A 27428-nucleotide genomic window follows, 5' to 3' on the forward strand; every position below is an offset into this window, starting at 1 on the left:
TATTGCCTCTCGTCGGAAAATTTTGGTCAAATTACCGACTTTTCGAAGCAGAAGAGCATCTACCAACCTTGTATTGTCCGACTCCCAGCCCTAAGCTAGGCGTCTAAAGTTCCATGAAACTATGCATCATGCGACTCATGCCATTTTGATCCCTTTATCAACAGTAGTCAAAAAGCAAGCATTTAGAATGGCATCATATGAACTAAATGGCTGGTGATTTTTGTCAGTCATTTATCAATATCAGCTTCTTTTTTTTCCCTTTTGAATTTGATTTTTGGGAGATTCCATCTTCATTCAAATGGCAGTATGCTCCTCCAGTGCAAACTTTTCAAGAATAAATACTCTTGAACTGGCTATATATAGGTAATGCTATATATAGTTGATGGACCCAGCCCGATTCTCAAAATGACATGTAAAATCAAATAATGCACACCCCCAGATCATCAGAAGAGGGAGGCTGGAACTGGGGACCTCTTGGCAGCAATGCCCTGGTTCCTGATCTACCATCTTAAATCATGTAGGGGAGCTACAAAATATGCACAAACTACAGTGTCATATAATATGAAGACAGAAAAATATTAATGTTAGGAGCAAAGTGGACACGTTCTTTTTCTTTCCCCTTGTTTTCTTGACGCCAACAATTGGGATGCCAAGTGAAAGTGGCAATACTATATGGTATCTTAATTAAATGATTAAATTTATTATTTTTTATAACAATTTGTGATTTTACGTAGTATAGAATATAAGTTATTGGCTCGAATTGTCTCACATGTGAATGTGATGAAGAGTATTAAAATATTAATTAAATGATTAAATTCAGAATTTTCTATATTTCTTATAATTTTTTGGATGACTAGGGACGGGATGAAAGTATAAATTTAGTTTAAAGGGGATTTGAGCCGAACTACAAAATATATATATATATATATATATATATATATATATATATATATATATATATATATATTCGTTAAAACTTCAAATTAATAACAAGACCAAAAATACGTTTATTCCTAAAATCAAACTGCATTGGTGCCTTTCAACTTCATCAGGTATGATATCCAAAGCATTGATTATAACAAAGTCTTTATTTACATTTTCTTAAACTACCATAAACACCTCAAAAACCTCTTGTATCAAAATCACACATTTTGAATATATTAAAAAAAAGTAAATAAGTAAGAGAAGAAATACTTCACTAACATTATTAGCTAACCAAAAGTTTCAATTGTATCAGTCAAGTCCCACCAATTTTATCATTTTTTTTTTTGTTTGAATCATATAAAAATAACAGCCATGATGATTTAGATTGGGATTTCCCCAAATTTGTTGGCCGAATTGCTTACAATTCAAATAGACCCGCAAAAAAGATAAATACAAGACTTACTTGCCACATAGTTGTCTCGCATTTGCATTCTTATTTTGGGATCAACAACAATTATTTGCTCAAATTAGATGAATAATGTGAGAGACCTTATATGAGACTCAACTGTTCAAATAAATTTCAAGCTGTTCAACATTTATCAAATTAGATGAATCTCATATAAAATCTTTTACGTTATTTACTCAAATTACTAACAATTCAACAAAAAATTAGAGTAGATCGTCTATGTACTATCTATGGAATGTTAGGTGCTCTCTTGGTGTTATCATAATCCTAGGAGAATATTATTTTATAAAAAAAAAAGAAAAAAAAAAAAGTAGCACTTATTTTTTTCACTTGGTTATTAGGAGAATTCTAAGTGTTTTTTTGCTGTTCTTCTAATCCTAAGTGAATATTATTTTAAAAGCAAAATGAGAGAAATAAAGGAAGTTTATTTTATTTTTTTAGAAAATAATATCCACTTAGAATTATAAAGACACTAGGAGAACACCTCTAATATTTTTCTTTTAAAAAATAATATTTAATTAGCGTAAGAAAACACCAAGAAAACACTAAAAAAACACAAACATTTTCCATACTCTCTTTCACTGTGATTGGTCACGGTTGACTGTTGAGCAATTGATAGGGAACCAGAAATAGGGATCCCATAATTGCCCAAAATTATCGCAATTGGCCATGAGTGCTGCTGCTATACGGTCAAGGCAGAAAACTCATGTTTTCTGCCTTCCACTCAAATGCTGCCACCTCATAGTATTTCAACATACAAAATAAGTTTGGTTTCACAGGATAATAACCCACATCTGCTCAAAAATAAAACAAAAAAACCCAAACACCAAACTTCACCAAGAAGCTTGGTTTCACGCTGCCCACTCCCCAACAGAGACGCCGCCACCTCCCGCGAAGCCCACGCCGCCCAGCTTTGTGCCGACCAGCCACCCAGCTCCACCAAGCCCACGCCGCCAGACTACTCTGACGGTTCACCACCACTGCTCCGCCTGAGGGAATTAGAAAAAATCATTCCTCCGCCTGTGAGTTCTGAGAAATTTTGTGATTACCAACAGTGGGCTGCTGGGCGGTGGGCAGCCGGCTGGACTTTGGATCGACCTGGGCGTGGGTGCAGGGGAACGGCCTGCTGGTCTGGGGAATGGCGTGCTGGGCGGGGGCGGTGGGAACAGACTGCTGGGCGGGAGCGATGGGAACGGCCTGCTGGGCGGTGGGCAGCTCGTGGGCAGTGGGCAACCGGTGGGCAGGGGTAGCCGGTGGGCAGGGGCTTTTTGTAAGAGACTGGTGGGGTTTTGGGAGAAATTTTGTAACGATGGTTTCATTTTAGGAGCAGGGGGTGGTATATTCTGGTGTGGGTAAGTGCATTTTGTAAGTTAAAACAAGCTTAGTTGTCATCTTCTGGTTGGTGGGCGTAAATTTGGCCATTTACGCCATGACCGAACGGAAGATAAACTCATTGGGCATCCCGTCAGTAGACATCAATTATTGGCCTCTCACACGCCTGGGGCTAAAAGCGTAATTTAAACGAAGTCACACACCGTATGACAGTGTAATAAGGTCGGGCCGTAGTTAAGCCCAGTCATGCTACATAAAACACCGGAGGGCCCATTGATATTCGGAAAAGGCACCAGGCCCCGTCCCGATATTTCACACATACATCACATTATTACATATAGAAATTGAGAGCCACCCTTTCGCGAACTCAAAGCCATCACTCTTGAGATTGAGGGCTCTCTCTCTCTTTTTCTCTCTCGAAGAAGCGCTCGCCGCCTTTTGTCTCTCTCGCTATCGCTCATTGTTAAGCCGTATCGATCTCTCACCAAACCTTATCTCGCATGGGAGATCGACGATTATCCCTCAGGTATCCTAATTTATAGGGTTTCTATTTGTTTCTAGGGTTTTGATTCTGAACCCTATTTTTTTGATCTTCAATAATCCGAGGGAACTTGGAGCTGAATAGCGCGAAAATCGAAGGTCTGCAAGTAATTCCTTTCACTGCTTTGTCGTATCATTTGAATCTTATTTTGTTTCTGGATTTAGTTTGTTTGGATTTAGGGTTTGGCCCTGTAATTTCTTGATTTTATTTTATCATTGAAAAAAAAAAATTGGGGAAATTCTTGTGTTTTGGGTCAGGGTTTTATAGTGGTTGAATTGGGATTGGTCTCTTGTTTTTCTTGGAGTTATATTTTTGATATATATAAAAAAAAAAAAAAAACTAAATATGGCGGCTGGGAGGCATGGGGGTTATCGCGAAAACGAGTTCAGAGACCACGAGTCCAACTTTGAATTGTCAAGGAGGGATTTTTCTAATGCCAAGGAAGAGTATGATCGAATTAGGAACACTAACGGTATACGGGACATTGAAAAGGGCCGAGTTCAGGATGTAAGAGATAGGGGTAGGGTTAGGCAGAAGGATATTAAGGAGAGGGAAGTGATGAATGGTGGGTATAGATCAGCTTCAAGTAAGAGTGATTCGGGCAGCAGCGGAGGTGGTGGTAGTGGTGGTGTTCGTGGGCCAAAGCGATGTGGGTTTGTGGCCAGGGCCGTTGATAGGGAACCAGGTGAGTTGTCAAGTGAGTCTGACGATGCTATTGAATCTGAATCGCAGGTGAAGGATCCCAATGTATCGAAGGCGATGGATAATGGGGTTCGATCACCACCTCCCGAGAGGAAGAGGAAATTTTCACCTATAATTTGGGATAGAGATGATAAGGAAGTTAATAATTCAAGAAGTAGGCTGTCAACGACAGTGACAGCTCTTCCTCCTCCCCCAGCATTGCCAAAGGGATACCGTCGGTCGCCTAATGTTGTTCCAGATGCTGGTGTGCAACTATCTCCGATTAAGAATAGTAAAGATGAGAATTTGCTGCGATCTGCATCACCATTTAAGCCTCCTTTGGGACCTGGGTCAGGAGGGCATGTTGTGTCTGAGTCTCCAGTAGAGTTGTCTCCTGGATCGCCGAAGCAGCGGTGGAGTAATGATCAGGAAGCAGAGCAGCTGGAAGATGATGATTATGTGCCTACCCGGAATATATCATCTTCAAGATGGGCAGCTGGGAATAACTCTCCCATTGATGAAGGTGAGATTGTAGATGATGAGGAAGTGCATAAAAGGAGAAGGAAAATGCCTCCGGCAGAGTCATTGGGGGCCAGGGTGCTCAACAAGTCTTTGAGTCCAGAGCTGGGGGAGCTCAAGAGAGAAGGCTCTGAAAGATCTAGAGCTAAATCATCTGAATCTGATGAACGAGTGACCCGTGGTAGGTCTCTGAATCCGGATGATAATGCGGGTGGTGATTCAGAAAAGGATGACTGCATGGAGATTGATGATGAACGTGATAAAAATTATAGTAGTGGTAGCCAGTCGGATACTGATTCAGGGGATGAAGATGATTCTCGTGAGACACCAGAACCAGAACCTGCAGTGCCTCCACAAAGAAGCTTAAACATGCTTCAGGGTTGTAGGAGTGTTGATGAGTTTGAGAGACTTAACAGAATAGATGAAGGCACTTATGGCGTTGTATATAGAGCCAAAGATAAGAAGACTGATGACATTGTGGCTTTGAAGAAGGTAAAAATGGAGAAGGAAAAAGAAGGTTTCCCATTGACTTCTCTGAGGGAAATAAACATTCTTCTTTCTCTTCATCACCCGTCAATTGTAGATGTTAAAGAAGTGGTGGTGGGGAGTAGCCTCGATAGTATCTTTATGGTGATGGAGTACATGGAACATGACCTGAAAGGACTCATGGAGACAATGAAGCAGCCATTTAGTCAGAGTGAAGTGAAATGCCTAATGCTCCAGCTTTTGGAGGGTATTAAGTATCTTCATGGTAACTGGGTTCTTCATCGGGATTTGAAGACATCAAATCTGCTTTTGAATAATCGGGGTGAGTTGAAGATTTGCGACTTTGGCTTGGCTCGTCAATATGGGAGTCCATTGAAACCATATACTCATTTGGTGGTTACCCTTTGGTACAGGTGAGCTGCACTCGCATGTTTGCCTCCCATTTCCTTTTGCATAGAAGATGCATGTGGTCTTCTTGTTCATCATACACACTCAAAAAACCAACTTTAGGGTATTATTTAATGCATTATATTTCAAATAAAATGGTATAAGTTTCCAATTGCCCTCCTTAATTTATTCTCAAATAAAGCAAATGAAAGAAGGCATTGACTTTTTAAAGAAAGTAGAGGGTTAGTTAGGAAAGTTTTTAAAATAATGTCCGTGAGTTTTGAAAAGTGGACAATATTTTGGGACCTCCCAAAATGGGATGGATCAGAGATGACCAAGAATGTAGGATTGAGGGAGGTATACATCCTATTTCGAATAGTTACATTCTAAATTTGATGTTGTAGCTTCATCCATTTAATTTTTATTCATCTATTTCGAATTGTTATTCATTTTAGCTTCTTCTTCGTCTTCTTTCTTCATCTAAATCTTAGTTCACGTTGTGGTCAGTTTGTTGATTGTTCAACACATGATTCTTTCTGTGAACTTAATGAGCACACAACGTTGTGCTGTAGTACAACTTGAAACTAAACTTCTGGTGTTCTTTTGCCTAAAAAATAACTGCATGCTAATCACGTCAGGCATAATTTGATAGACTAACAACTGGTTACATCAGTATGCCTTGTTTTTTTGGCTTCAGATGGCTCTGTTCCATTTATTTATTTGTTTTTTTCCCTTAATTGATGTATTTATCCCTCCCTCCCTCCCTCTCTCTCTCTCTCTCTCTCTCTCTACACATAATTGGCTTTAGGATCAAGTAGTAAAATATTCTTTTATTTGTTTTGCAGGTCGCCTGAACTCCTATTGGGAGCAAAACAATATTCCACAGCAATTGACATGTGGTCGCTGGGTTGCATCATGGCTGAATTACTATCTAAGGAACCACTTTTTAACGGGAAAACTGAATTTGACCAACTTGACAAGGTAAATTAGACTAATTCCGCTTGTCCTTGGTTACTTTTAATTCTTTTATCTGTTAGGTTTTTATCATGACTTCATGACTTATACATTTTAAATGGTTGCAGATTTTTAGGATTCTTGGCACACCAAATGAGACAATCTGGCCTGGGTTCTCCAAGTTGCCTGGGGTCAAGATCAACTTTGTCAAGCATCAGTAAGTATTAGTGATAATCTATATCTAATTTCTCCCTTTCACCCTGATTATGCTGTTCTTATTTTTGTCACTGTTTTCCCAGGCTTCCAGCTTTTGGTGGTTCTGGTCTGGCTATCTGGCCTTCTATGGTGACACTTTCAGTTGCACAGTTCTACATGTTTTTATTAACCATTTATATATTCCTTTCAGGTATAACCTATTGCGTAAGAAATTCCCAGCTACATCATTCACAGGATCTCCTGTTCTCTCTGATTCTGGATTTGACTTGTTGAACAAACTTTTAACTTATGACCCCGAGAAGGCAAGTTACTACTCTTAAATGCATTGCCTAAGTTTGTTAATACTGGCACAGTGACACTTATTCAAGACATTTTGTGATGGGTGCAGCGAATTACAGCTGAAGCTGCGCTTAATCATGAATGGTTCCGTGAGGTTCCTCTTCCCAAGTCCAAAGAGTTTATGCCTACTTTTCCTGCTCAACATGCTCAAGACAGGTACTTGGACATAAACTAGGAATAGTCAGTGGTGTGAATTCTGATTGCATTATCTTTTATAATGCAATAGTTATAATTAATTGTGTTTCTTTCATGTTGTAACCAGACGTATGCGGAGAATAATGAAGAGTCCCGATCCTTTGGAAGAGCAGCGTAGAAAGGAGTTGCAAGGGCCTTTGGGGACTGGTGGTGTGCTTGGCTAAGGGTAATGAATCTGCAGTGGCTTTGATCTCCATGATTTTGTTTTGCACAACACTGACTAGTGACATGGTTGAGGTGAGAGACGTGCATTGAAACGAAGTTACAAATACTGTTTGTCGGAAGATCATTCGTGCTGTTTTTTAGCAGGCACTATTTGTCAGTGATTTGGGTGGAGCCTTGTATTATTTGCCTCTTGCTGTCAACCAGATTTATTGCAGGTTAACTTTGTTCTCCAGCTTTGCCTCATCGGTGCTTGCACTGCAAGGTGTGGCATAATTGTCTTTTCTCTAGAAAGAAAGGGAAAAAAGTTTCATTTGAAACTTGTGTATGTAACATATCATCTTTGGTACATTGTAAACAGTTCTTTTTAAATTTGGTTTTGAATATTAGAGCAGTATGGATTTTCTGGCAACTGTCAGTTCTACCTTTTTTTTTTAATTATCACATTGTGTTTGCAAGAGACGGTTGGTTGGTGTGAAGTGGAGGGGATGCTCTTTGCTTTCCATTGACGAAGAAACTGACAGTAACCATAATACTTATGAAGGTAATTCATTCATTTGATGTCTTGGAATGTTTCCAGGGATTCATTCATTTGATGTCTATGGAATGTTTCCGGGGATCAGGATTATGCTTTCCATGAGGGATAATGCTTATGATGTGAGTATTGTACACGTATTTGGGTTTGTGCTGGTTTTGTTGCTGTAGTGGATGTTTCTTACCATTACTCAACTACGTGCATAAACTGTTGGTAGTGTGGTGTAATAGATGCATACTTTTATGTAGTGAACTCCTGGATATAGTTCTGTTTTTAGAATCCATGACTCTCTGTATGAACCCATTTCAGAGTTTATCGGACAGCAATAATGTAATGTTTAACAGATAATTTTTACATATTTCTGAAATATATCAGATGCTCTGTCTGTACTTTTTCCTGGGGAGGGGGAGGGAGGGGGGGGGTTATGGTTTGGTTCTCAATGTGCAGCTGCTTTCATTAAAGGCGTGCAGTTGCTAAGCTTCATAGCTTCTTAATAATGGATTTCGATCCTGAGATTAAGGTTTTGGATATTTGAAAATTGTCTTCATTGACTCTTATTTTTCAAGGTGTGCTTATTGGAAGAATTGGATAATGAGATGGTGGGCTTGCTATATGTGTCAAACTACACATAGTTGAAGATAACAAAAATTCTAAACATGCTTGCGTTTATTCAGGTTGAGGGCATCATTAGTCATTTTTAATTTGACATAACTGTAAATGCAACTAAATTATGGAGATCATGTTAGTCTATGCTGGAGAGCTTGAAAATGACCAACAGCTTGCTCGTCTACTCGAGGAATAAGCTCTTTTAACATATTTCCACTGTATCAGGGTCTCTTAGGTGTGAGGCCTTCTCACTGGTTGTGAGTGATGATTAGCTCCTTTTGCAATCCTGGCAAATTCAAGTTTCTTCACCCTATATTAGTTGGAAATTTCGCATTATTAGGTGATACCAAATAAGTTGCTTGTTTTTAAATATTTAGCTGCCCATTGTTGCTATGATGTTCCGTATTGTGATTTGCTGTTTCCTAAGCATGGATCTGTGCTCAATAGTAGTGACACCTCCTTTAGAAGGCATGGAAATGAACAAATTCTTGGATCTGTACCTTATTATTCTCTTTGTACTGATGGTGTGAGAAGATTCAAGCTTTAACTAGTCCCAGAATTTTTCATGACATTTGTCTGCGAATGTCACTGCAGTAACAAAGCAAGCAGGTTGAGGAGGTTACCTGTATACTCTGGAATTTATAGAACTTCAATTAGGTGTCCCTTCTGGCTTCCTGAAGGTACAATACAAACCTTTGTTTATCATATAGTGTTATATCAATATCAAGCTTTTTATATTTATTCTTTGTTAGTTTTATTTTGCTTTTTTGGGAGTCATCGAAAATCAACTCATACTTGTCAAATGGCGGCATGCTAATTTACTTCCAATTAGTTCTAGTTGTTGAATGAAAGGAAGGTCAGGGAATTGAGGGAGATTCTGTTCAGAATTTGATGCAACACATAACATGCTCTTGTTTTTTATTTTCACAAGTACTTCATTTTTATTTTTTGATAAACGAAATTTATCATGGTGGGATCTACACTGCATTCTTTAGGTGTACGGACTAATCAAGCTCCCACTGAATAGCTTTTTGCACTGATTTCTTTGTGTTTTTTTTAATATAGAAACAAATACTCTAATTAAGTTAAGCATCACGACAAGGTATCTTTACATATATAGACGTACATTATATTCAACGAATCAATGTGATGTTAAAGTTGACGTATGTGTCTGAATGCTAGGAATGATGTGGATTTCTCGAGGTAGGTAAATCTTTGAATATCAAATATATTAGTAACCTGTGGAACAAATAATGAAGCAGGAGATTATAGTTAAAATTCGATTATTCATGAGCAAATTTTCCTTTTGTTTTTGAGTAGGTGCAATTTAGCGCTACAAATTCTAAAGAACAGTCCTTTTTTCCTGGATTGCTGTTGGTTACCTTGCTGGGAATGATCAAATACTATTATTACCCATTGTACAAAGAAGTCTTATGTGATCCCCATCTTGTTCCTAGTTGCAGTTCTTTGCAAAAAATAAAAATAAAAAATTGTTCCCTGATGGGTGTAGTTCCCTAATGGGTGTATAACTTATCTTCTTCAGATTTCTTTGTCAGACCCTGTATGATATACTTTGTTTAGAGGTGTCCAGCTGTTATCTTTTAGATATACTTGTTTGTGTTGTATAATTGTATTATAGGTAGGTAGGGCTGGAAGAGTGGGCTTTCTGTATGGGAAAATTTTGGTAGTGTCCACTTTCCATTCGCTAGGCCAATATTAGGAGATTCATTAGGTATAAGCCGTATGGAAACATTTAATATTTTGTCGTATGTATGATAATGGGTGTAATGCTATATGCCATACATTTATCATACTTTGCTGATATGACACACTGCCAATCATTTTTTGGACCTTATTTTTTAATTACATTAGGTTTGATCCAATTGGCACTGTGTCACACCAGCAAAGATAAAAGTGAGATAAAAGTGTGGTGTACAACATTTCCCTTTGTAATGGTTGTGCTGAATGAGGTTAAACAGGATCTTGGCTGGGTAGCTTTGCCCCTGTATTCAACTCATTCTGTTCATGCATTTTGTGGAGGCCTGGTCGTAGTTGCTCCATTTGATCCTATCAACCTGTCAGGTCGGTGATGTTACAGCAGTAGCATTATTTGGCAGCCTGTTTGAATTAAGATCTAGAATCTGGCCCGGTGAGTGTTAAGTTTGTCTTACTGACCGTTGTAAGTATTTCAGGCAACCAACTGGAGATAAAAAAAAAAAAAAAATTGTACCAATCATTCATGTAGATGGCCATGGATGGTTTATCAGGATTCAGGTTACGTGCAATGAGGGCATTAAATTGAATTTATGGTTCTTTTGGCTAAAAAGGTAGTAAGTTATAAGTTCTGGTTATAAAAGGAAAAAAAAAAAAGAGAGAAGGAATTCCAAGTCTTTTTATGGGGAGCACCAGCTCGATCTTGAAGGGTTTTTTTTTAAAAAAATTTATTTTTAAATTTTAAATTTTAAATTTTTTTTTTTAATTTTTTAAAATTTATTATCATTCACATTGACGTTGCTGTATATCTGTAACCCTTGCTCATTCATTGACCGATTGTTCGAGCCTTATCAAGAGCACAGGTTTGACGAACACTGATTCTCTGAGGTGGAAGCTGCCTTCTCAAATGTCTCTATGTATTGGCCTTTGTCACAGAAGGCAACAACGTGGTACATGTTAGAGCTTTGCTGGAGATTTGGGCCTTTAAAAGAACCGAGTCAGAAGGAGGTAGATATATCACGGGCTCTTATCCCAATCAGCAACATAAATTTCAAGTGACCACGTGACAAGGTTTGCTTGTTTCCTTCTCAGCAATTGTGTCATCTGCATTAATGGGAAAGAGACCCTGGAATCCGCCCATGTATATTCACAACAATTATACAATCCCTCTAGAAAGAACTCGGTTGCAATGTCCAGATTTCTTTTTTTGTTTGTTTGTTTTGCAATTAGTGGAGTTTCTCTGGCACCATTTTCATTTATCAACGCTTGTTATACATTGCCGTCGTCCCTTTTTCTCCTATTTCATAAGTGAAACGAGAAAGAGAGCTTAATTATCCGAAGATAATAAAATCTTCCTAAAACCTTGGGCCTCAAGAATAAAAACGTGAATTATATTTCACAATATAAAACATGATCAAAACCTAATAGAAGCCCAGTCTGGTCTGCGATGTGATGTGCTGAGTTGTATATGTTGTTGCTTGCAACTTAAAAAGAGACCGATACTCTGGCCCCACTGAACCGGTTACCTTCGTTGCATCAACCACATGAGATGAAATATTGACAGGTTCCAACAGAAGCTGGAGCTTTCTATGTGAAATAAGCACGTTCGATTTCCTGTTGCTGATGTGGTGTGAAGGAAAGAGCAACCATGGCGTAAAGGAAAATTCACTCTGAAGTGAAAACCACGGTCTTTCCGAGCAAAAAAGTAACCAAAGTGAGCTCAATAAAAAATATGGTGTTGATAAGACCTCTATCAACTGTCCATCCAAAAATCGTGATCCCTCCAGGATTGGTCTGCAAATATGTAACTGCAAAACCAAAGAAAGAAGTAACATCAGTTTCCTATACACACATGAACAAGGTCCACATTATAACAATGATGAATGGCTACATACTATATTTTCATCGTAGTGAGCTAATCTAATGTGGCTGTGTGCTTTTTATTTTAAGGGCCGATCCAAGGATTAATGAGCATTGTAGTGAAATGGAGGTGTAATAATAGATAGCATCACTCTATATTTATATACCAATATTTAGTGAGACGAGGAAAGTTTCCTATATGTGAAATAACAATTCTTTTGTATACTGAATTTTTAAAATGAAAGAAAGAAATTGCAAAAGAGTGATCCCGGACTAAAGATAATGTATAGGATATCATGATAAAAGTAAACCAGGGTAAACTTGATTTGATCTATAGGATGCTGCCTAGGAGAAAGCTTCATCAGACCAATGGTACTTGTATCGCTTATGATTTTTAGCTATGGAGATCTGAATCAGACATATCAAACAGTGATACATACAGGTTAAAATAAGAACCAAACTTGCCCCAATGACACTAATATGCATTTGAGTGGCATAAAACTAGAGGAGAAAAGAAGGGACTTCTTAGAGAAGGTAAGCATTTTTGTTGGAAACACAACCAGTTGAAGGTTAAAACCTTAAGTGAGCAAAGCTGTAAATAATGGGTAAAAAACATCTTTATGCATTTAGAGCAGATAATGAAGATCATCAGAATTTGTAGTTGCACAAGCAACTAGACATGGAGTAACAGGAAAACATTAAGCCTAAGAAAAGAAGTGCTACTACTGGAGCTAATGGATTGAGAAAGTTGATCTATAATGACTCAGGGAAAGCGTTAGCCATATATGGTGTTATTAGGTTGCTATGACACCATTTGTAACGATTTAAGAAAAACGCTAGCCATATTTGTGCTATCACTCAAAAAAGACTAGTTATATTACAATTGAAGCTTCCAAAAATTACTTATAAAGCTCTAGTCTCACTTATAAAGAACCATATGAGACTTACCACTCATGAACATATTTATAATCCACTCACTTAATGTGGGGAATTCATCTTCCCAATGTAGGACTAACTTTCTAGGGTGTCACAATCTTCCCTACTCAAATCCCCGACTTCCTCAGGATCCATGTTATGCATGCTTCAATGCCATATGGTGTTACACTGTTACTTAGGTTACTATATTACTATTTGAAACGATTTAGAGAAAACATTAGTCGCATCTGTGTTATCATTCCAAAAAGAAAGCTACAACTGAAGCTCTCTAAAATTACTTGTAAAGGTCTGTTTGACCTAGTAAAGAACCAATATGAGACTTAACACTCATGGACACTTTTATAATCCACTCACTCAAAATGGGCAATCTATCTTTCCTATGTGAGACTAACTTTCTAGGTTGTCACAATCTCTCCCACTTAGATCGTTGACGCTCTCAGTTGCTCTAATATTATTTGTAACTAACCCAAGAAAAGCGTGAGCCACATTTTTACAACTGGAAAGGACTAATCAAACTAAAGCTCCCAAGAATCACTTATAAGGCACAATCTCACCTAGTAAGGAACCAATGAGAGACTTAGCACTCATGAACACTTGTATAATTTCACTCACTCAAAGTGGGCAATCCAACTTCCCAATGTAAGACTAACTTTCTAGGGTGTCACTGAAACATCTTTTATGGGTGGTAGTGATTATGGTGATAGTATTACAAATCAATAACTTTAGGTCTATGCTTGTCAGACAATAAGATCCAATCAAGAGTAAAAGAGCTTCGACAAGAAGCAGAGCTTTTGCTCCAAAAGTCCCCAAAGAGGGAAGAAAATCACCTAAAGATACTTCATGTGATTCAATGTATAAGGATGCGAAGATAAGCCTTAATCTTTTACATGTAGCTAAGAACTAAATAATTATAAGCAATTTTTTTATATTGCTTTGGTCTAGTAATCAGCGAAACCACTAAAAAAAATGTCTTATGCTTCTCAAGAAAATTCAAACTGAAAAATCTGCCTAAAATCTATGCTTTCATATGCTGAACTACCTAACACTGATGGCAGAAAATTATTACTGTAAACCAAGCAAATTTTTATCTGCTTAAGACTACTAGTAACAGAAGTTTCAGAACCATCCACATGTTGGAATCCATTTTCAGAAATAAGACATATGAATCAAATATTCTGTTGGTACATAGATGAGGGAACTTTGTCACTAATACCAAAAATGGTGTTGAAATGTCCAAGCAATATGTGTTTTCAGTAAGGAAAACAGTAAGCTGTTTTTTTGTAAGCAATATTTACTGTTAGCCCATTCCCCTCTTGAGCTAGAAATTACATACTCCCTTTGTATTAATATTAATATCTTACTCTTTCTTTTTGAGACATTCCAATATATGTGTCCTTTTTCTAAAAGTGTCAAGTTTTTACTTCTTCAATTTCTATATTATGACATGTTTTCAAAACCAAAAAAAAAGATTTTTATTAAAGCATGTGCAGTTAACATTAGAGTAAATTCTAGAAAATGGTTTGCATCCATATGCATTTATTGGTTGATTAGTTTCATGTTATATGATAGATCATGTCATGTGCCAGCAGTTATTACTGGAAGCAAAACTGCAAGAAACTCATTACCAAGTGTATGGGATGAGAAATTGCATCATGTGACTAATCTAATAATCATAAGTGTGATTTCTTAATCTTCGACTGATTAGAAGAAAACCAACATAAAGAGGAATAGATGTAATATTGAAACAAGATATGTGAATTCCATACCAAAGGCCTGTCTCTTGTGATACGAGGACATATAGGAAGCCAGTTGAGCATTTGTAGGAATCGGACCATAATCCAATGACTCCAAATCACTTTCAGAGTAATTTATTTCTATGGAGTTTAAATGAATCGCAGCCTCCAAGTTCCCCACATTATTGGAAACTCTGTTGCACGATGAATCTGTTGAACTGCATGCTAGAAAAGCGTGCCATCTACTTGCAAGAGATGCAATGCCTTGAGCTCTATGTGAAATTTTTGTTGCTGCATGCAAGCAAAGAATAATCCCAACAACCTGAACAATCGTGGACACCTGGAAAGTTGAAGGAACAACACAACAAAAATTTAAGCTTGAATATGCGTTAATATAATGTTATAATGAAAATAAGAGAAATGATAGGGATCCAATGTGACCTAAGCACCGGCCAATTCCATTTAACATATACACCTTTTTCTGCATGAAAAGCTCATAGAGTGAAAAATAGTAACAAACTTACTGCAAAATCACCGCCATTTATTAAAGTGATTGCTCCACGATACGCTGTGATCTGCAGCAGGGTCACAAATTGGCTTGCTGTGACAACAAAGAACTCTAAAAGCAGATAGATTCGGAATCTGTGGCTTATCTTAGAGAGATGATGCCGCAAACGAGTGTGCTCCTCCATAAAAAGCAATACATCAGATTCTCTTTCCAAGAGCTTCCCATAATCATCAAAGTGGATAACTTGCAGATTGCAGACCAAGTGAAACAAAACGCTGGCTGATAGTGAGATCATACTCACATAAGTCCAGGATATAATCAAAGCTAATATAATGGCAACTGACTGCCACCATGATTCATGATGTACATATATTACGCGGATAACTTCACGTGCAGTCTTCAGAATGATACATGGCAGTCCCCAATAAATGAGCAAGCGTAAAGAACCCTATGAAAATAAATTATCTTAGTAAAACATAAATTAGAATTCTACGGCAACAAAACTGAAGAGGTAAATCTGGCTTCAAATTCACAGATGAGAAATCATCTGCAGCATACAAGTAGATTTATTCTTGATTTTGAAAATCTTTACAAAATAATGTAAGCAAGGAAAATGAAATGTTTAAAACAGAGTACATAACAACACATAAATAATAACTACAGATGAGTGCATGTCCTATGGACTTCGTTTGAAGATTTGAATAGAAAGGAAAACACAGTAATTTTTGCAAGCACATTATGTTCACACAATAAACGTCACTGCCATTTATATAATCCTGTCGATTTTCACCTATTGTTATACTTAAGCATTTCTCTTCTACAAAATTGGGAACAGACAAAAAAAACTTTAATTGGCATTCAAACTCATTAGCATAGCCATCATCATAATTAAGGTTGATCGGGGGATACCAAAACTGCAAGGATGGCAAATTGGGTTCTCATATTGCTTAATTCAAAGCACAATTTCACACAAGCAAAAGCAGTATACAAACACAGAAGTTGCAACAAATGCTCACCCAAATCTGCTTGTCGTAATCGTCATGAAACCGTGCCATTTTGCCACTGAACCGGTCAACGAATAGGAACCTCCGGATCCCATACTTGCGACGATTGTGGGAAAGGCAGAGCAAAGAGACAGCGGCGAGGCACGCCTGCGAGGCCACGATTTCCAGCTCAAAACCCTTTATCTGGTACTCCTCGCAATCCGAACAGTCGGAGAGCTCGAGCACCACAACTGGGAGAGCCACACCTATGAGCAAGAAAGCAGCCCAAGACAGAGCGGAGCTCCACAACGACGACTGGTTGAACCCGAGGAAAGTGAGAAACTTTTCCAACTTCTTGAGGCTCTGCTCCAAATGAGTCTCTTCCTTTTGGCCTTCTTCTTCTTGTGGCCCTTGGCGCGTGTGGTTTTGGTTTGAGTTAAGGAGTGGGGTCTGGGCGGGAGGATTCTGTGTATGTACAACATGAAGATCAGCCATGAAATTAGTTCTTAATTCCAAGATTGGACTAAAACTGGTCGTTTTGGATGAGAAATGGCGGAGACCCAGTGAAGATCCTGGAATTGGGTGTTCGGATTTGCAAATATCTGGGGGTCAAAAGCAGACCAAACACAGGTGAATCGGTGATCTACCAGTTCCTCTTGTTCCTGAGCTAATAAAACATCACAAGGCGGAAAAGGGGTATTATATGAAAAGTATGACGTGTGCAACTCAGATCATTGAGGCTGTTTGAATTTTACTTCCTAAATGAGTTCTAGCCGTTGGATGATTGTACTTTCCTTTGTTGGTATTGACCACCAACGATAACTTGACTTAGGCAATGCGGAGGTTTTCTATGCACAACCGTTGGATTTAAAGAGAACATGAGTGTTTGGTTGGTGGCGTAGTAGTTGATCATTATTTATGGTTTTCGGGAGTTTGCTTCTGACATCGTACCTCCAAAACTAGACTTTGGGAATCGCCTTTGCTTTTAAGTTTGTCCAGCTTTTGCAATATAAAATTGTTATTAAATGACGAGAAACAAACAGACAAATGTTACCTACAAAAAGATTATATATATATATATATATATATGCTAAATACTTCCATAGAGTTTGATAACTTTTTTTTTTTTAATTTTTTATTTTTATTACAAAAGATACTTTGTTTTGATAAATGATCAAGTAGTCCCTCCATCAGTTGACCGTTAGTTGAACTAACGAAATTCAACTTAGACCAATCAGATATTAACACGTAGTACCTACTTAATTTTTTTTAAAATTAAAAAAATGCATTTTTTAAAAAAATAAAATAAAAGAAAAAAAAATTGGGGGTGAACGAAACCACCCACAGTGGATACTGGTGGCACCCCCAACCACCATTGGAGATGGTTTCGGCCACCTCCTAAGCTCCATGTGGGTGGCCGAGCCACCCCCAGCACCCATTGGGGGTGGCCGAAGCCACCCCCATCCGGCCAGATGGGGGTGGCTAGGCCACCCCCATGGCCAAAAGGGGTGGCTCAAATGGCCAAGGGGAGCCACCCCAAATTTTTTTTCTTTTTGTTTTGTTTTTTTTTTTAAAAAAAAAAATTAAGTAGGTGCTACGTGTCAAAATTTGATTGATCCACGTGAAATTCCGTTAGATCAACTAACGGTCAACTGACGGAGGGACTAACTTGATCATTTATCAAAACCATAGGGACCTCTTGTGATAAAAACTAAACCCCAGAAGAAAAAAAATAAAGTTATCAAATTTCAGGGAGTATTAAGTATTTAATCCTGGCAGATTTATGAGTATTCAAACAGAATGAATGAGGCATTATTTACTTTTAATGTATTTTATTAATTATTAATTTGCTATTTTTATTCGATATAAACTTTCATGATACAAAGTACACGAAAAAAAAAAAAAAAAAAATTAATGATTCGTACTACCCTACCAAATTATACATCAAGAAGTTAGAGATCTTTCCTTTTAAAACGGAGAAAAGTAGTGCTTTTATGCTCTACCAGAAAGCCGGCAGTGATCCTAACAGAGAAGGATATTCTCACCCCTCTTGTTTAGGCAAGGAAGCTCTTCTTGCAACCTTTTTTTTCTTTTCCTTTTTTGTTTTTTTTTTGACAAAATATAACAGGAAATCCAAATTAGGGGTTAGTGAATCCAGCTAACTTGTTATTGGCAAAGAGTATAAATCATATTTAATTGTGATTAAGCTTTTGGATAATTGGAGCAACTCACCTTCAATTCAAAGGAAAAAGAAAAAAAGAAAAGAAACACATGAGGTTGAGCATTGGATTGGTTGATTCAACCAGTCTCAATCCATTTTTCGGATGAGCTTGTATCAAATTTGTTGGATAGTGATCCCACATGATATAGGAGTAAATGTTTGAATCTTGTCTCTATAATTTAATTTTTATTTTAATTAAATATTTTACATGAAAGAGAGTATTAGAATATTAATTAAATAATTAAATAAATTTTTTTGTATTAACTCAACTTTTTGGGATGGACGGTGATTTAACACAAATTAACACCCAAAATTCCCCTTTGAAATCAGCTTAATAGGTTGAAAAGCACCCTAACAAACAAGGATATCCCTACCCCTCTTCAAGAAAAGCATAACAAAACCATTAGTCTTGCTCCTACATTCTTTTTTTCACTTGGTTGTGTGCCACAGTGCCAGTGCCATAACTGTCTTTGTGCATTTTCCAAAATCTTGTAAGTACAGAATTGTTGGGAATATGATTCTCTTGATTTCAAATGAAACGGATAGTATTGGTGAACATGATCTTGTCCTCATAGTAGTTTCCAAAACACAAGCTAAAATGATGTACTTATAATGTTGAATATAATATTCATAAGGGGCTCCTACATTTACAGGCTTTTGACAAAGCAATAGTAAAGCAACAAAGATGGCTAACTACAAGATGAGAGGACCTAGGAAACCTTCGCACCGGCTAAAGTCATCAAATAGAGATGCTATTGGGGATTCCACGACCAGTGACTCCAGGCCCGGAAGAGGGAAGAAGCAGTTCATATGGGGGAACGCCTGCACCACTTCTAGTTTTAAGACGAGTGTCTTTATTTCTTTCATTTATTATCTCCTCTATCTCCTCTAGTCTAGCAGAGAATTTATTGAACATTTTCAAAACTTCATGATCATTGATCCAATGGCTGTGTAGCAGGTTCATCTGACCCAAGTACTCTTCATCTGCAGAGTGAGTCGACAGAGTGTCTTGAACTGCCATTACCTTGGTCGCTTGGAGTTTCGTGGGCAAGGAAGACAGGAAAGTATGCTGAGGGTTTAGAATAAACTTGTCATAATCAGAGTCATTTTCTTGTGGAATGAGTCTTCTCAAAAGGGTAGGACGGTTAGGGACATATCCTCCAAAAGGGTACTGCCCAAAGTTGATAGCTGCATGCTGACCAGAAGCAATCCAAATCATTATGGTAAGAATACCATGTAAGTCCTCCTTGGTATTCAGTTTAGGCCACCAGGGCTCATTCCTTTTGTCATGGTGACCCTTCTTCTTGATTTCATCCCACCAGGCTTGAAGCTCAAGATCAGATGTGACAGAATTTGGCTCACTGTAGAAATGGTTGACATAAGTTTCTACCCATTCTTGAATTGCCGACCATATGAGGAGGCCATCTGCGGCATAAGGGTAGTCTTCAATTACAAGTCTCACACCACAGGGCATCGAAGGATCCTCCACTGCCATGCCCCTGAAATCAAGACAAGCATTAACTATATTGTTTCTTTTGTCAAATCACCAATTGTCCAAAAAACTTAAGCTCTAACACTTCTCACGTGTGGTCTCAAATTCTTTCTTAATAAGCAAGGCCCAATGCATAAAGTATTTAATTGAAATGAGAAGTGAATTATGGTGACATTGTTCGAACTCATAATCTCTGGCTCAAATACAATGCTAAATTAGTAAATCACCAATTATCCAAAAATTATAAGTTGCTAAGTAGAGAGTGCTTTTTTTTTTTTTTAATGTCGGGGAACCTCTCCAAGGCAAGGCCCTTCGAACCCACCCATACAGAGTAAACTCGGGTCCCGTGCACCGCATCCTCGGAAGTTTCCTTACACAAAACTGGTTAAATCGCTAGTTTTTCACCAGGGGTGTGGCCCCAAAGGATTGTTTGCATCCATGAGATGTTGAACCTTAGACCTTGAAAGGATGATACCTCAAGACCAAGGCCTCCACCACTTGGGCCAACCCTTTAGAGTTTGATAGGAAGAGATGGATTTAATCATTTAATTTTATATTCTAACATGCTCTACTAGAAGGCCGAAAGTGATCCTAAGGTAGACAAACTATGGAAATAGTGATGATACGTTGAGACTAAGCCACTAGAGGGGAGGGGGAATTTAAATGAGCCGAAGAATTTAGTGTTTTAATGTATTCATTGCATTAGAACCCTACCTCCGAATAAGATCTGCTGGCAATGCATCAATGTCAAACCGCCACAAACTCTTGTAGGCTGCAGAGCTGAGCTCCATGGCATACTTTCCTGGACTGAAAGAAGCCTCAATTATTCCCCCTCCATTTATTAAACTTTGCCGTGCGAGTGCATTAATTTCTAGTGTGTAGCGCATATGAGGGTGGAGCAGCTTGTAAATGGGGTGCATTGAACTGAGCTGCCTATGAGTTGCAATTATATAAGGCTCCATGGAAGCATGAGTCCTCAACCTGAACACAAAAATCACCAACAGATTTAGCTGTCTTCATATGTTATCTTACTTTATGAAGCATGTAAAGAATCTGTGTGAATGCAGCATTTCTTTTGTCTGACCAAGGTTTCTAATTCCGATAATAACATCAGTTCTACTTCTACAATAGGCTCCTGCATAATCTCAATTTGATCAAACTTAGTTTGATACAGTATAATCTAAAACTATGTAGATTTCATCTTTTTACCAATGATTCACTAGTTGATGGACACCAGCATCATTTGAGCAAACATGAGCTTTGGCTAGCTTCCAGGTCCAATGTGTGGTAGCACCATGCCCGTGAGTGTAAACATGTTTATTTCGAGGTGAGGAAGGCGTTGGGGGAAGTGAAAGCTCGATAGCTATAGGCCTCAGAAAACCAGTCTTGGTATAGAAAAAAACTGTCCTAGAAGCATAAGATTTCCTGTTAGGCAAAGAGTTAATCTTCTTGACGAAAGGCAAAAGCATGTCATGGTAGTCGAGTATAAACAGTCTCTTGTCCTCAATAGCCTGTATTGTCAGATGTTTTAGAGGCAGAGTTAGAGAGGCAGAAGAGGCAGAGATATATTTATATATAGAAAGAAATGCTTCCATAGAAAAAAAATGTTAAACTCAGTTTTGGATTTCTGAAACCATTGTTGGCTCAGTCTTTCAAAAAGTAAAGGAGCGAAATAATGAAAAAGAAAATAATGCAGCTTACTGGCTCAATCTTTTGCTTTGAGCTTAAGGAGAAATGTGAAAGACCAATTATAGTAAAAAAGTTTGGTAAAACACTAGAAATATAAAGACAAAAATTACAGGATAGATATGCCCTGATTGACAAATTCATGTTTGTTTTTATCACATTTTAGGTGTGCTAGAAATATGAAGTTGTTATGGATAAAGTTAGGCACCTTGGCAAACAGAAAACAGAAGACACAAATGAATATCAAAATATCCTTTTTTCTTCTGAGTCAAAAATAATGGCCATGCCTCTTTCTACGAAATGAACCATCATATACAAGAAAGAGGAGAGTATACAAATCCAGATATCATAAAGCAAGCAGATGTCAATACCTTTTCCACACTCAGTCCATTGAGTTCTTGCTCTATCAATTCTTTTGTGAGGGCCGACTCTGGAGGGCCGTAGACAGCAGGGTCTAGCTTGCTGAGAATTGGAAATTCCTGCAAATACTTCAATCTTAAAGACTCCCTGTAAACAACTGATAAACATAAATTATATAAGATAACAGATAACGGGCTGTTATAGTATTACCTTCAAAACCTCAATGTTCACCGGATTGACCCCAGCTAAAGCCTGACGTGCAAACTCATTGTCTCGCAACCAAGCAAATCTATCTCCTGGATACAGTAACCGCATAAGGTGCAAGAAAAATAAATGACGTTTCTTTTCTTTTCTCTTCTGTGATGTAATTGTAAGATACAAGCCTAAGTACAAATTGTTTACTTACGAAACTAGAAAGAAGACACAGGTAGAAGAACAAGCATACTAACTTTTTATAATGGCTGGGGTTTCATACTTCCACAACGTTTGGCCAATGCTCATGACCTGTTTCACAATCTTGCCCACTAACAGCTTCTCAATTATATCTTTATTTTCGTCGTCTTTCAAGAGAAAACCATCATTATATAGCTTATCAATATCAGAAAAGCACTTAAAAGGGATGTCCGAACTCGACAATGAAGCAGCAATAGATGGTATAAGATTGTGAAGCACAGCCTTCAACCTTCCTGCCGAGAAAGTATTCTGCTTAATCTCTTCAAAAGTTTCATCCCGAGGAACATACACTGGATGGGGCTTTTCGATCCTGGTCTCAGAAAGTGGATCTATTTCATTTCCACCCAAGTCAACACGCACATCATTAATATTAACTAAAGGAGAAAATGCACCACAAAAACATTGCACAGTAACATTAAGGGTCAGTTTGGGTTTGCGATTTCAAAATGTTGGATTTGCAAACACCAATTTTTCTACATTTTCAAATGATAACTTTTTGAAATCACATAATTTAATTTGCGAAATTACAATACCAAGCACACACTAAAGAATAGCATACCTGACTTTGTTGGAGGCCGGCCAGTTCTACAGCGCCTTGGATAAGGCCTCTCCTCAACACCCAGAACAGGCCTAGCAAGATCTTCATCCTTGTCCGGATTACCCAAATCATTATAAAGATCATAATCATAAATCCTATCATGTGGCTTTCTCTCACCCTTCCCATTTCCCCGAATGCTCAACAAGTCTTCACGTCGAAGATCTTTTATGCCGGGTGGTGTTTGTGATGGTAAGTATGCCTGTCAACAACAATGTGATTATTTCATGTGAGCATTGGCTAAGCGAAACCATTAATTGAAGAATTTGTTAAAAAACAAGAGCTTTACAGATTACACAATTCTCACTTGATTTTTGAAGATAATTCTACTTTCAGGATTATCTTTCCGCGAATGGATCCATGTATTGGCTGGGAAGAAGATGGGGCCTTCATCAAAGCCATGAATGACAATCTCCAGCAAGTAGAACTCCTTGTTGTGAAGATTTGTAACGAGAATAGCCCCAGGACACCCAAAGTCATGAGGGACAGTGAAATTAGCAGCATATTCAACAATGTGTGGATTGCTCAATGGCCTCGTCAACCATCCTCTTACAGAGGACTCCACACTCTTTCCTGAATTGGTAACTGTAAAAAGCAGCAACTAATTTTAGGAAAGAAAGAAACAGAACCCTCTATTCCATTGACAAACCCAAAAAAGAAGAATGGCATATAACATTAATATCCTATTTTTTTGTGGAAAAAAAGAAAAAAAGAAAGAGAAAAACCAGCATTTCTGCATTAAAGTAGCAATACTGTTCTCCTTCAAAAAAACCAATGAAAAGCTACTAAGAATTAGAACCACGGATCCCTCGTATAGAAGATGGGCGAGTATAAACTGTTAAAAATTTAGGACTTTCAAACATGTGATGAACATAAACCAAAAGTTAGTCAAAAAAATTAGACTATTAAATACAGATAAACACATGTCACACTGACACAGAGCTTTCTTCCCCTTTTACTTTTCTTCACAACATATTGTTGCATGAAAATCCTCCACAACCAATACCCATGAAAGAAATCACAACATTGATGATCACTATCCCCCCAGAAAATGCTTTACTTAAAACAAAAACTAACCGGGATCAATCTCTTCGCTTATGAGGTGAATGAGAATCCCCTGGCCAAACCCGTTGACAAAGAACTCCCACTGGTCCTCTATCTTCTCCGTCAGCTTCTCCTTCATCTTCTTCCTCACCGTCACCGTTGCCCTCACTTCGATTCCTCCTCCCGAAGACAACAAAGACCCATTAGTACTCTCTTTGCTCTCCAATGGACTCGCAGCCTCCAAAGCCTTGTCCCCTGTACTGCTTATCACTGCCCGGATTGACCCGTTCCCTTTCACCCGTACCCGGGCTCTGGGGCTTTCTCCGGAGATCGCCGGCGTTCGCCGGAAGACCCCTCTGGAGATGTCAGACTTCGAAGGACCGGCTGGCTTGACCGCCGTGAGCATTTCTCCCTGCGTGTAAAAACTCTTTGACTCGTAGTTGCTGAGATACTATATGAAAAAGAGGACGTTGATTGATATTGCCAAGGAGGGGTGAAACGGCGTCGTGTGATTCTCTGGTGTAGTGGTGTTGTTTATTTACTTCCCTTTACAGAAGTAGTTGGTGGGAGTGACGACAGTGGACGAGGTTTTTTGTAGGTGTCCGATCAGCTCTGGTAGGGAAATGCAACGAGACTCGCGAACATGGGAGCGTGCACGAACGTTCCAATGCTTTGGGTGGAAAGTGCTGTGCATGGACGATGATCTACGTGGTTTTTTAGAATGCGTTTGAAACGCGCTTGTGGAGAAGCGTGTGACTTGCGAAAATAGCAAATGCTAGTTGCAAGAAAAAGTCGCCAGCGTGTAAAATGTGCAAGAAAAATTATCCAAAAACTAAAAAAGAAAGACCTCAATACCAAAAAAGAAAAAGAAAGACCTGCTGGTTGGTGAACCGTTTTTATACGAATTGGATACTGACACCTTCGCAAACGACGAAGGCTGTCACGTGGAAGATCCATCCTTGAGGTGAATTTACCACTGCCCTTACTATTTTTTTCCTCTTTTTTGTCAGATGCCTTTTTATATTACTTAAAATCTGCAAATTAAAATTTATGTGACAACAGAGATCTTTACTTGGTCCAAAAAGGAGGTCGGTAGGCAGATCCATCAATGCAATAATCAATATGTAGATATAAATATATTGATATATAATTTTATATTATTTCTATTTTTTAAAAGATGTGTTAATTTTAAATTCTAAGAAACTTTTTTTTATTTTTTATTTTTTATTTTTTTTTCATGTTGACACAAGGGAATAGGAGGGAGATTTGAACTAGTGACTTCCACTTCATAAGGCGTGATTCACACATTCTCAATCTACACATCCTCAATCCGCCAAGCTGTGCATTCGACCGGATCAGCTGCACCTCCTAATCCACCATTATTTTTACCGAGCCACCCAATTCTTAGCCTTCTTTCTTCCACCACTTCAACCTCCAATGCATTGGATCAGTGTGTTCATTTTTCTTTTATTCAAATCATTTAACAAAATAAATAGTCAGATCATCCTATATTTGGAATAAGAAATAATTAAAATGATTATTTGATGGTAAGTATTAATGAGCTGTCTTGCAATTTTTTACATGTGAGGCCAATGTCACGAGCCGTGCCAATTGGAGATAAAAAGGTAAACTTAAAGAATACGGTAAAGTGACATCAAACCGAATTTTAAATTCAAGCTCATTAATGTTTAGGGTCACAATGGCCGATTTGGGGTGGCCGAATTACTCTCAAGGTATAATAATTCATTTCACTCATTTAAATGGTTAAATGGGAGTGGTCGAGTCACTTCATATGGTTATAAGTGATTTTGGCCACTTTTATCTAGTCATTTGAGGGTGGTCGAATCACTTTTATGGCCATTGAGAGGATAGTAGGCAGGGCATAAGAAGTGTTTCGACTACCCTTAAATTTTTTTTTTTTCCTTTCTTTTTAATTCTAAATAATGCTAATGTGACAAACGAAATTAAGTAGTACTTGCTAATTAGTTTGACGTGGCATGCAGTTAAGTTTTTAGACGAAAGTACTAACTGCGTTTATAAGATGTCCACATAAAGTACCATTTGCGACATTTTTACAAACCAAAGCGGATATTTAATAACGAGGCAAAACATTAATACTACAAATCAAAGGCTTAACCATCGTTGCCATCTATACTCAAGGAATGTGGAAAGTGATACATTTTTACGGTCAAACCATGAAATTCATTCATAGTACTCCACACTGCCCCCACACCTCACAACTGGCAATTAAAACAAGGTTGTTATACCTTCAGTTGTTGGTTGTTGCCACGATGACAACATGGCACTTAAACTATTATATGTATGTCTTTTTTTTTTTTTTGACATGTATTATATATATGTCTAACTGCACTTCAAAGTATGGTAGAACATTCAAGAGTCGCCTGTTTTGGTGGAGATTGCAAAGGTCAAAGTGTAATCACGGCAGTTTTCATTCCTATTGGAAACAAAAGGAACACCCCAAAAAAAATAATAGTAATAATAAGGTAGGCAAGAAAGCAAGCAAACTTCTAGGCCTATCAATTATTAAAAAATAATTTCCACTTTTTGTTTGATTCACGTGACTTAATGAGAATTAATTAAAACTCTATGTTTTGTTTGTGGAGTAATGCTATCAACACTCCTCAGCATGGATTTGAAATAAATTATCATTGGCTATTAAATTTGCATCCAATAGTAATTTTAAAAATCATATGAGAGTGTGTAGCATTTCTCTACTCTTTTTACTCTCTCCGTCAACAAATCAATAAATGATTTCTTCTTCCCCTTTTCTTTTCCTCATTGTATCATCTCATATAATAAAGTAATGATTTTGAGTCCTAGAGATTATTCTAACTCCTTATGCAGTGCTGTCAGCCAAAACTAACGATCATTAGTCATATGGTGGAAACCATTCATTTCAAACTTTTAGCTAATTGTGTTTTGTTCACCATCTCTTTATTGGTTCCTACTTTAGATTTTGTCAGTGCCTTTCCTGCTTCGTTTACATCCCGATGGGTGTTGTAGTCTCTTAGCATGGAGCTATTTCGAGTAAGGCTGAAGAATATCTCGAGGGTCATACTCATATCCATGCCCCTTGCATTGAAGGTTTGGGCAAGGTGTAAAGGGTCTATGTGGCATTTGTTTTAGTGTTTTTACCACTGTATACGGTCTCTATTAAGAGTATTGGGTCAAATTTTGATCAATTTTCTACCATTTGTTTGTATTTCTCCATTGTAATTTTTGTTTTGCATCTTTTGTTGGGAGTCTACCTTTTTTATTTTCAATTTTTGTTTTGATTGTTGTACCCCTTTCCCAATATTTGCTTTGAAAAAAAAAAAAAAAAAAACCCTTCCAGCCAACTCTCGTTGATATATGTACATGTGCTTCGGAAGCAGGTCCACACATGTAAGATGATTCGCTAGTCCCCCTTTCCTCTTCCCGAAGTTGAATAAAATTTATTTATTTTTTTAAAAAAGATGATTTGCTAATTGCTAATCATGC

The 27428-nt window shown here is 37.8% G+C and overlaps 3 protein-coding genes across 10 annotated transcripts; 1 reads left to right on the forward strand and 2 right to left on the reverse strand.

Moving 5' to 3' along the window:
- The first annotated feature begins 3155 nt into the window (after window positions 1–3155).
- LOC132180089 (cyclin-dependent kinase G-2) lies at window positions 3156–11272 on the forward strand. Of its 8 annotated transcripts, none has more exons than XM_059592943.1 (9): window positions 3156–3369; window positions 3996–5362; window positions 6182–6317; window positions 6419–6507; window positions 6697–6808; window positions 6895–7001; window positions 7108–7746; window positions 8938–9023; window positions 9664–11272. In XM_059592943.1, exons 2-7 carry the CDS (start codon window positions 4023–4025, stop codon window positions 7202–7204), a joined length of 1881 nt encoding a protein of 626 aa, XP_059448926.1. In that variant the 5' UTR covers window positions 3156–3369; window positions 3996–4022; the 3' UTR covers window positions 7205–7746; window positions 8938–9023; window positions 9664–11272. The 8 variants fall into 8 exon arrangements, with proteins under 8 accessions (XP_059448926.1, XP_059448928.1, XP_059448924.1 ...); XM_059592945.1 differs by having other exon boundaries at window positions 3156–3361; XM_059592941.1 differs by lacking the exon at window positions 3156–3369 and having other exon boundaries at window positions 3378–5362; window positions 7108–7277; window positions 7350–7746.
- LOC132180091 (uncharacterized) lies at window positions 10781–16726 on the reverse strand. Its single transcript, XM_059592947.1, has 4 exons — window positions 16110–16726; window positions 15110–15541; window positions 14619–14925; window positions 10781–11864 (listed from the first exon to the last, which is right to left on the reverse strand). The coding sequence occupies exons 1-4, from the start codon at window positions 16569–16571 to the stop codon at window positions 11722–11724; spliced, it is 1344 nt and encodes a 447-aa protein (XP_059448930.1). The 5' UTR covers window positions 16572–16726; the 3' UTR covers window positions 10781–11721.
- A 2074-nt stretch (window positions 16727–18800) lies between these two features.
- On the reverse strand, window positions 18801–24469 carry LOC132178881 (lipoxygenase 6, chloroplastic). Its single transcript, XM_059591458.1, has 9 exons — window positions 23961–24469; window positions 23191–23468; window positions 22848–23085; window positions 22285–22617; window positions 22046–22131; window positions 21847–21954; window positions 20999–21300; window positions 20504–20770; window positions 18801–19796 (listed from the first exon to the last, which is right to left on the reverse strand). Exons 1-9 carry the CDS (start codon window positions 24331–24333, stop codon window positions 19037–19039), a joined length of 2745 nt encoding a protein of 914 aa, XP_059447441.1. The 5' UTR covers window positions 24334–24469; the 3' UTR covers window positions 18801–19036.
- Window positions 24470–27428: the final 2959 nt, after the last annotated feature.

This window comes from Corylus avellana, chromosome ca4 (genome assembly GCF_901000735.1).
Source record: "Corylus avellana chromosome ca4, CavTom2PMs-1.0".
Classification (NCBI taxonomy): domain Eukaryota; kingdom Viridiplantae; phylum Streptophyta; class Magnoliopsida; order Fagales; family Betulaceae; genus Corylus; species Corylus avellana.

What these genes read in the sequence shown, in the direction of transcription:
- LOC132178881 (XM_059591458.1), bottom strand. Translation starts at nt 24,333, where the DNA reads ATGCTCACGGCGGTCAAGCCAGCCGGTCCTTCGAAGTCTGACATCTCC. An exon ending in AAGCGAAGAGATTGATCCCG is followed by an intron (nt 23,469 to 23,960) that starts GTTAGTTTTTGT and finishes TGCTTTTTACAG; the next exon opens with TTACCAATTCAGGAAAGAGT. An exon ending in TGAACATTGAGGTTTTGAAG is followed by an intron (nt 21,955 to 22,045) that starts GTAATACTATAA and finishes AAGTATTTGCAG; the next exon opens with GAATTTCCAATTCTCAGCAA.
- LOC132180089 (XM_059592937.1), top strand. Translation starts at nt 3,609, where the DNA reads ATGGCGGCTGGGAGGCATGGGGGTTATCGCGAAAACGAGTTCAGAGAC. An exon ending in GTGGTTACCCTTTGGTACAG is followed by an intron (nt 5,363 to 6,181) that starts GTGAGCTGCACT and finishes TTTGTTTTGCAG; the next exon opens with GTCGCCTGAACTCCTATTGG. An exon ending in GCTCAACATGCTCAAGACAG is followed by an intron (nt 7,002 to 7,107) that starts GTACTTGGACAT and finishes TGTTGTAACCAG; the next exon opens with ACGTATGCGGAGAATAATGA.
- LOC132180091 (XM_059592947.1), bottom strand. Translation starts at nt 16,571, where the DNA reads ATGGCTGATCTTCATGTTGTACATACACAGAATCCTCCCGCCCAGACC. An exon ending in ATTACGACAAGCAGATTTGG is followed by an intron (nt 15,542 to 16,109) that starts GTGAGCATTTGT and finishes TTATTTTCATAG; the next exon opens with GGTTCTTTACGCTTGCTCAT. An exon ending in TCACAAGAGACAGGCCTTTG is followed by an intron (nt 11,865 to 14,618) that starts GTATGGAATTCA and finishes TTGGTTTTGCAG; the next exon opens with TTACATATTTGCAGACCAAT.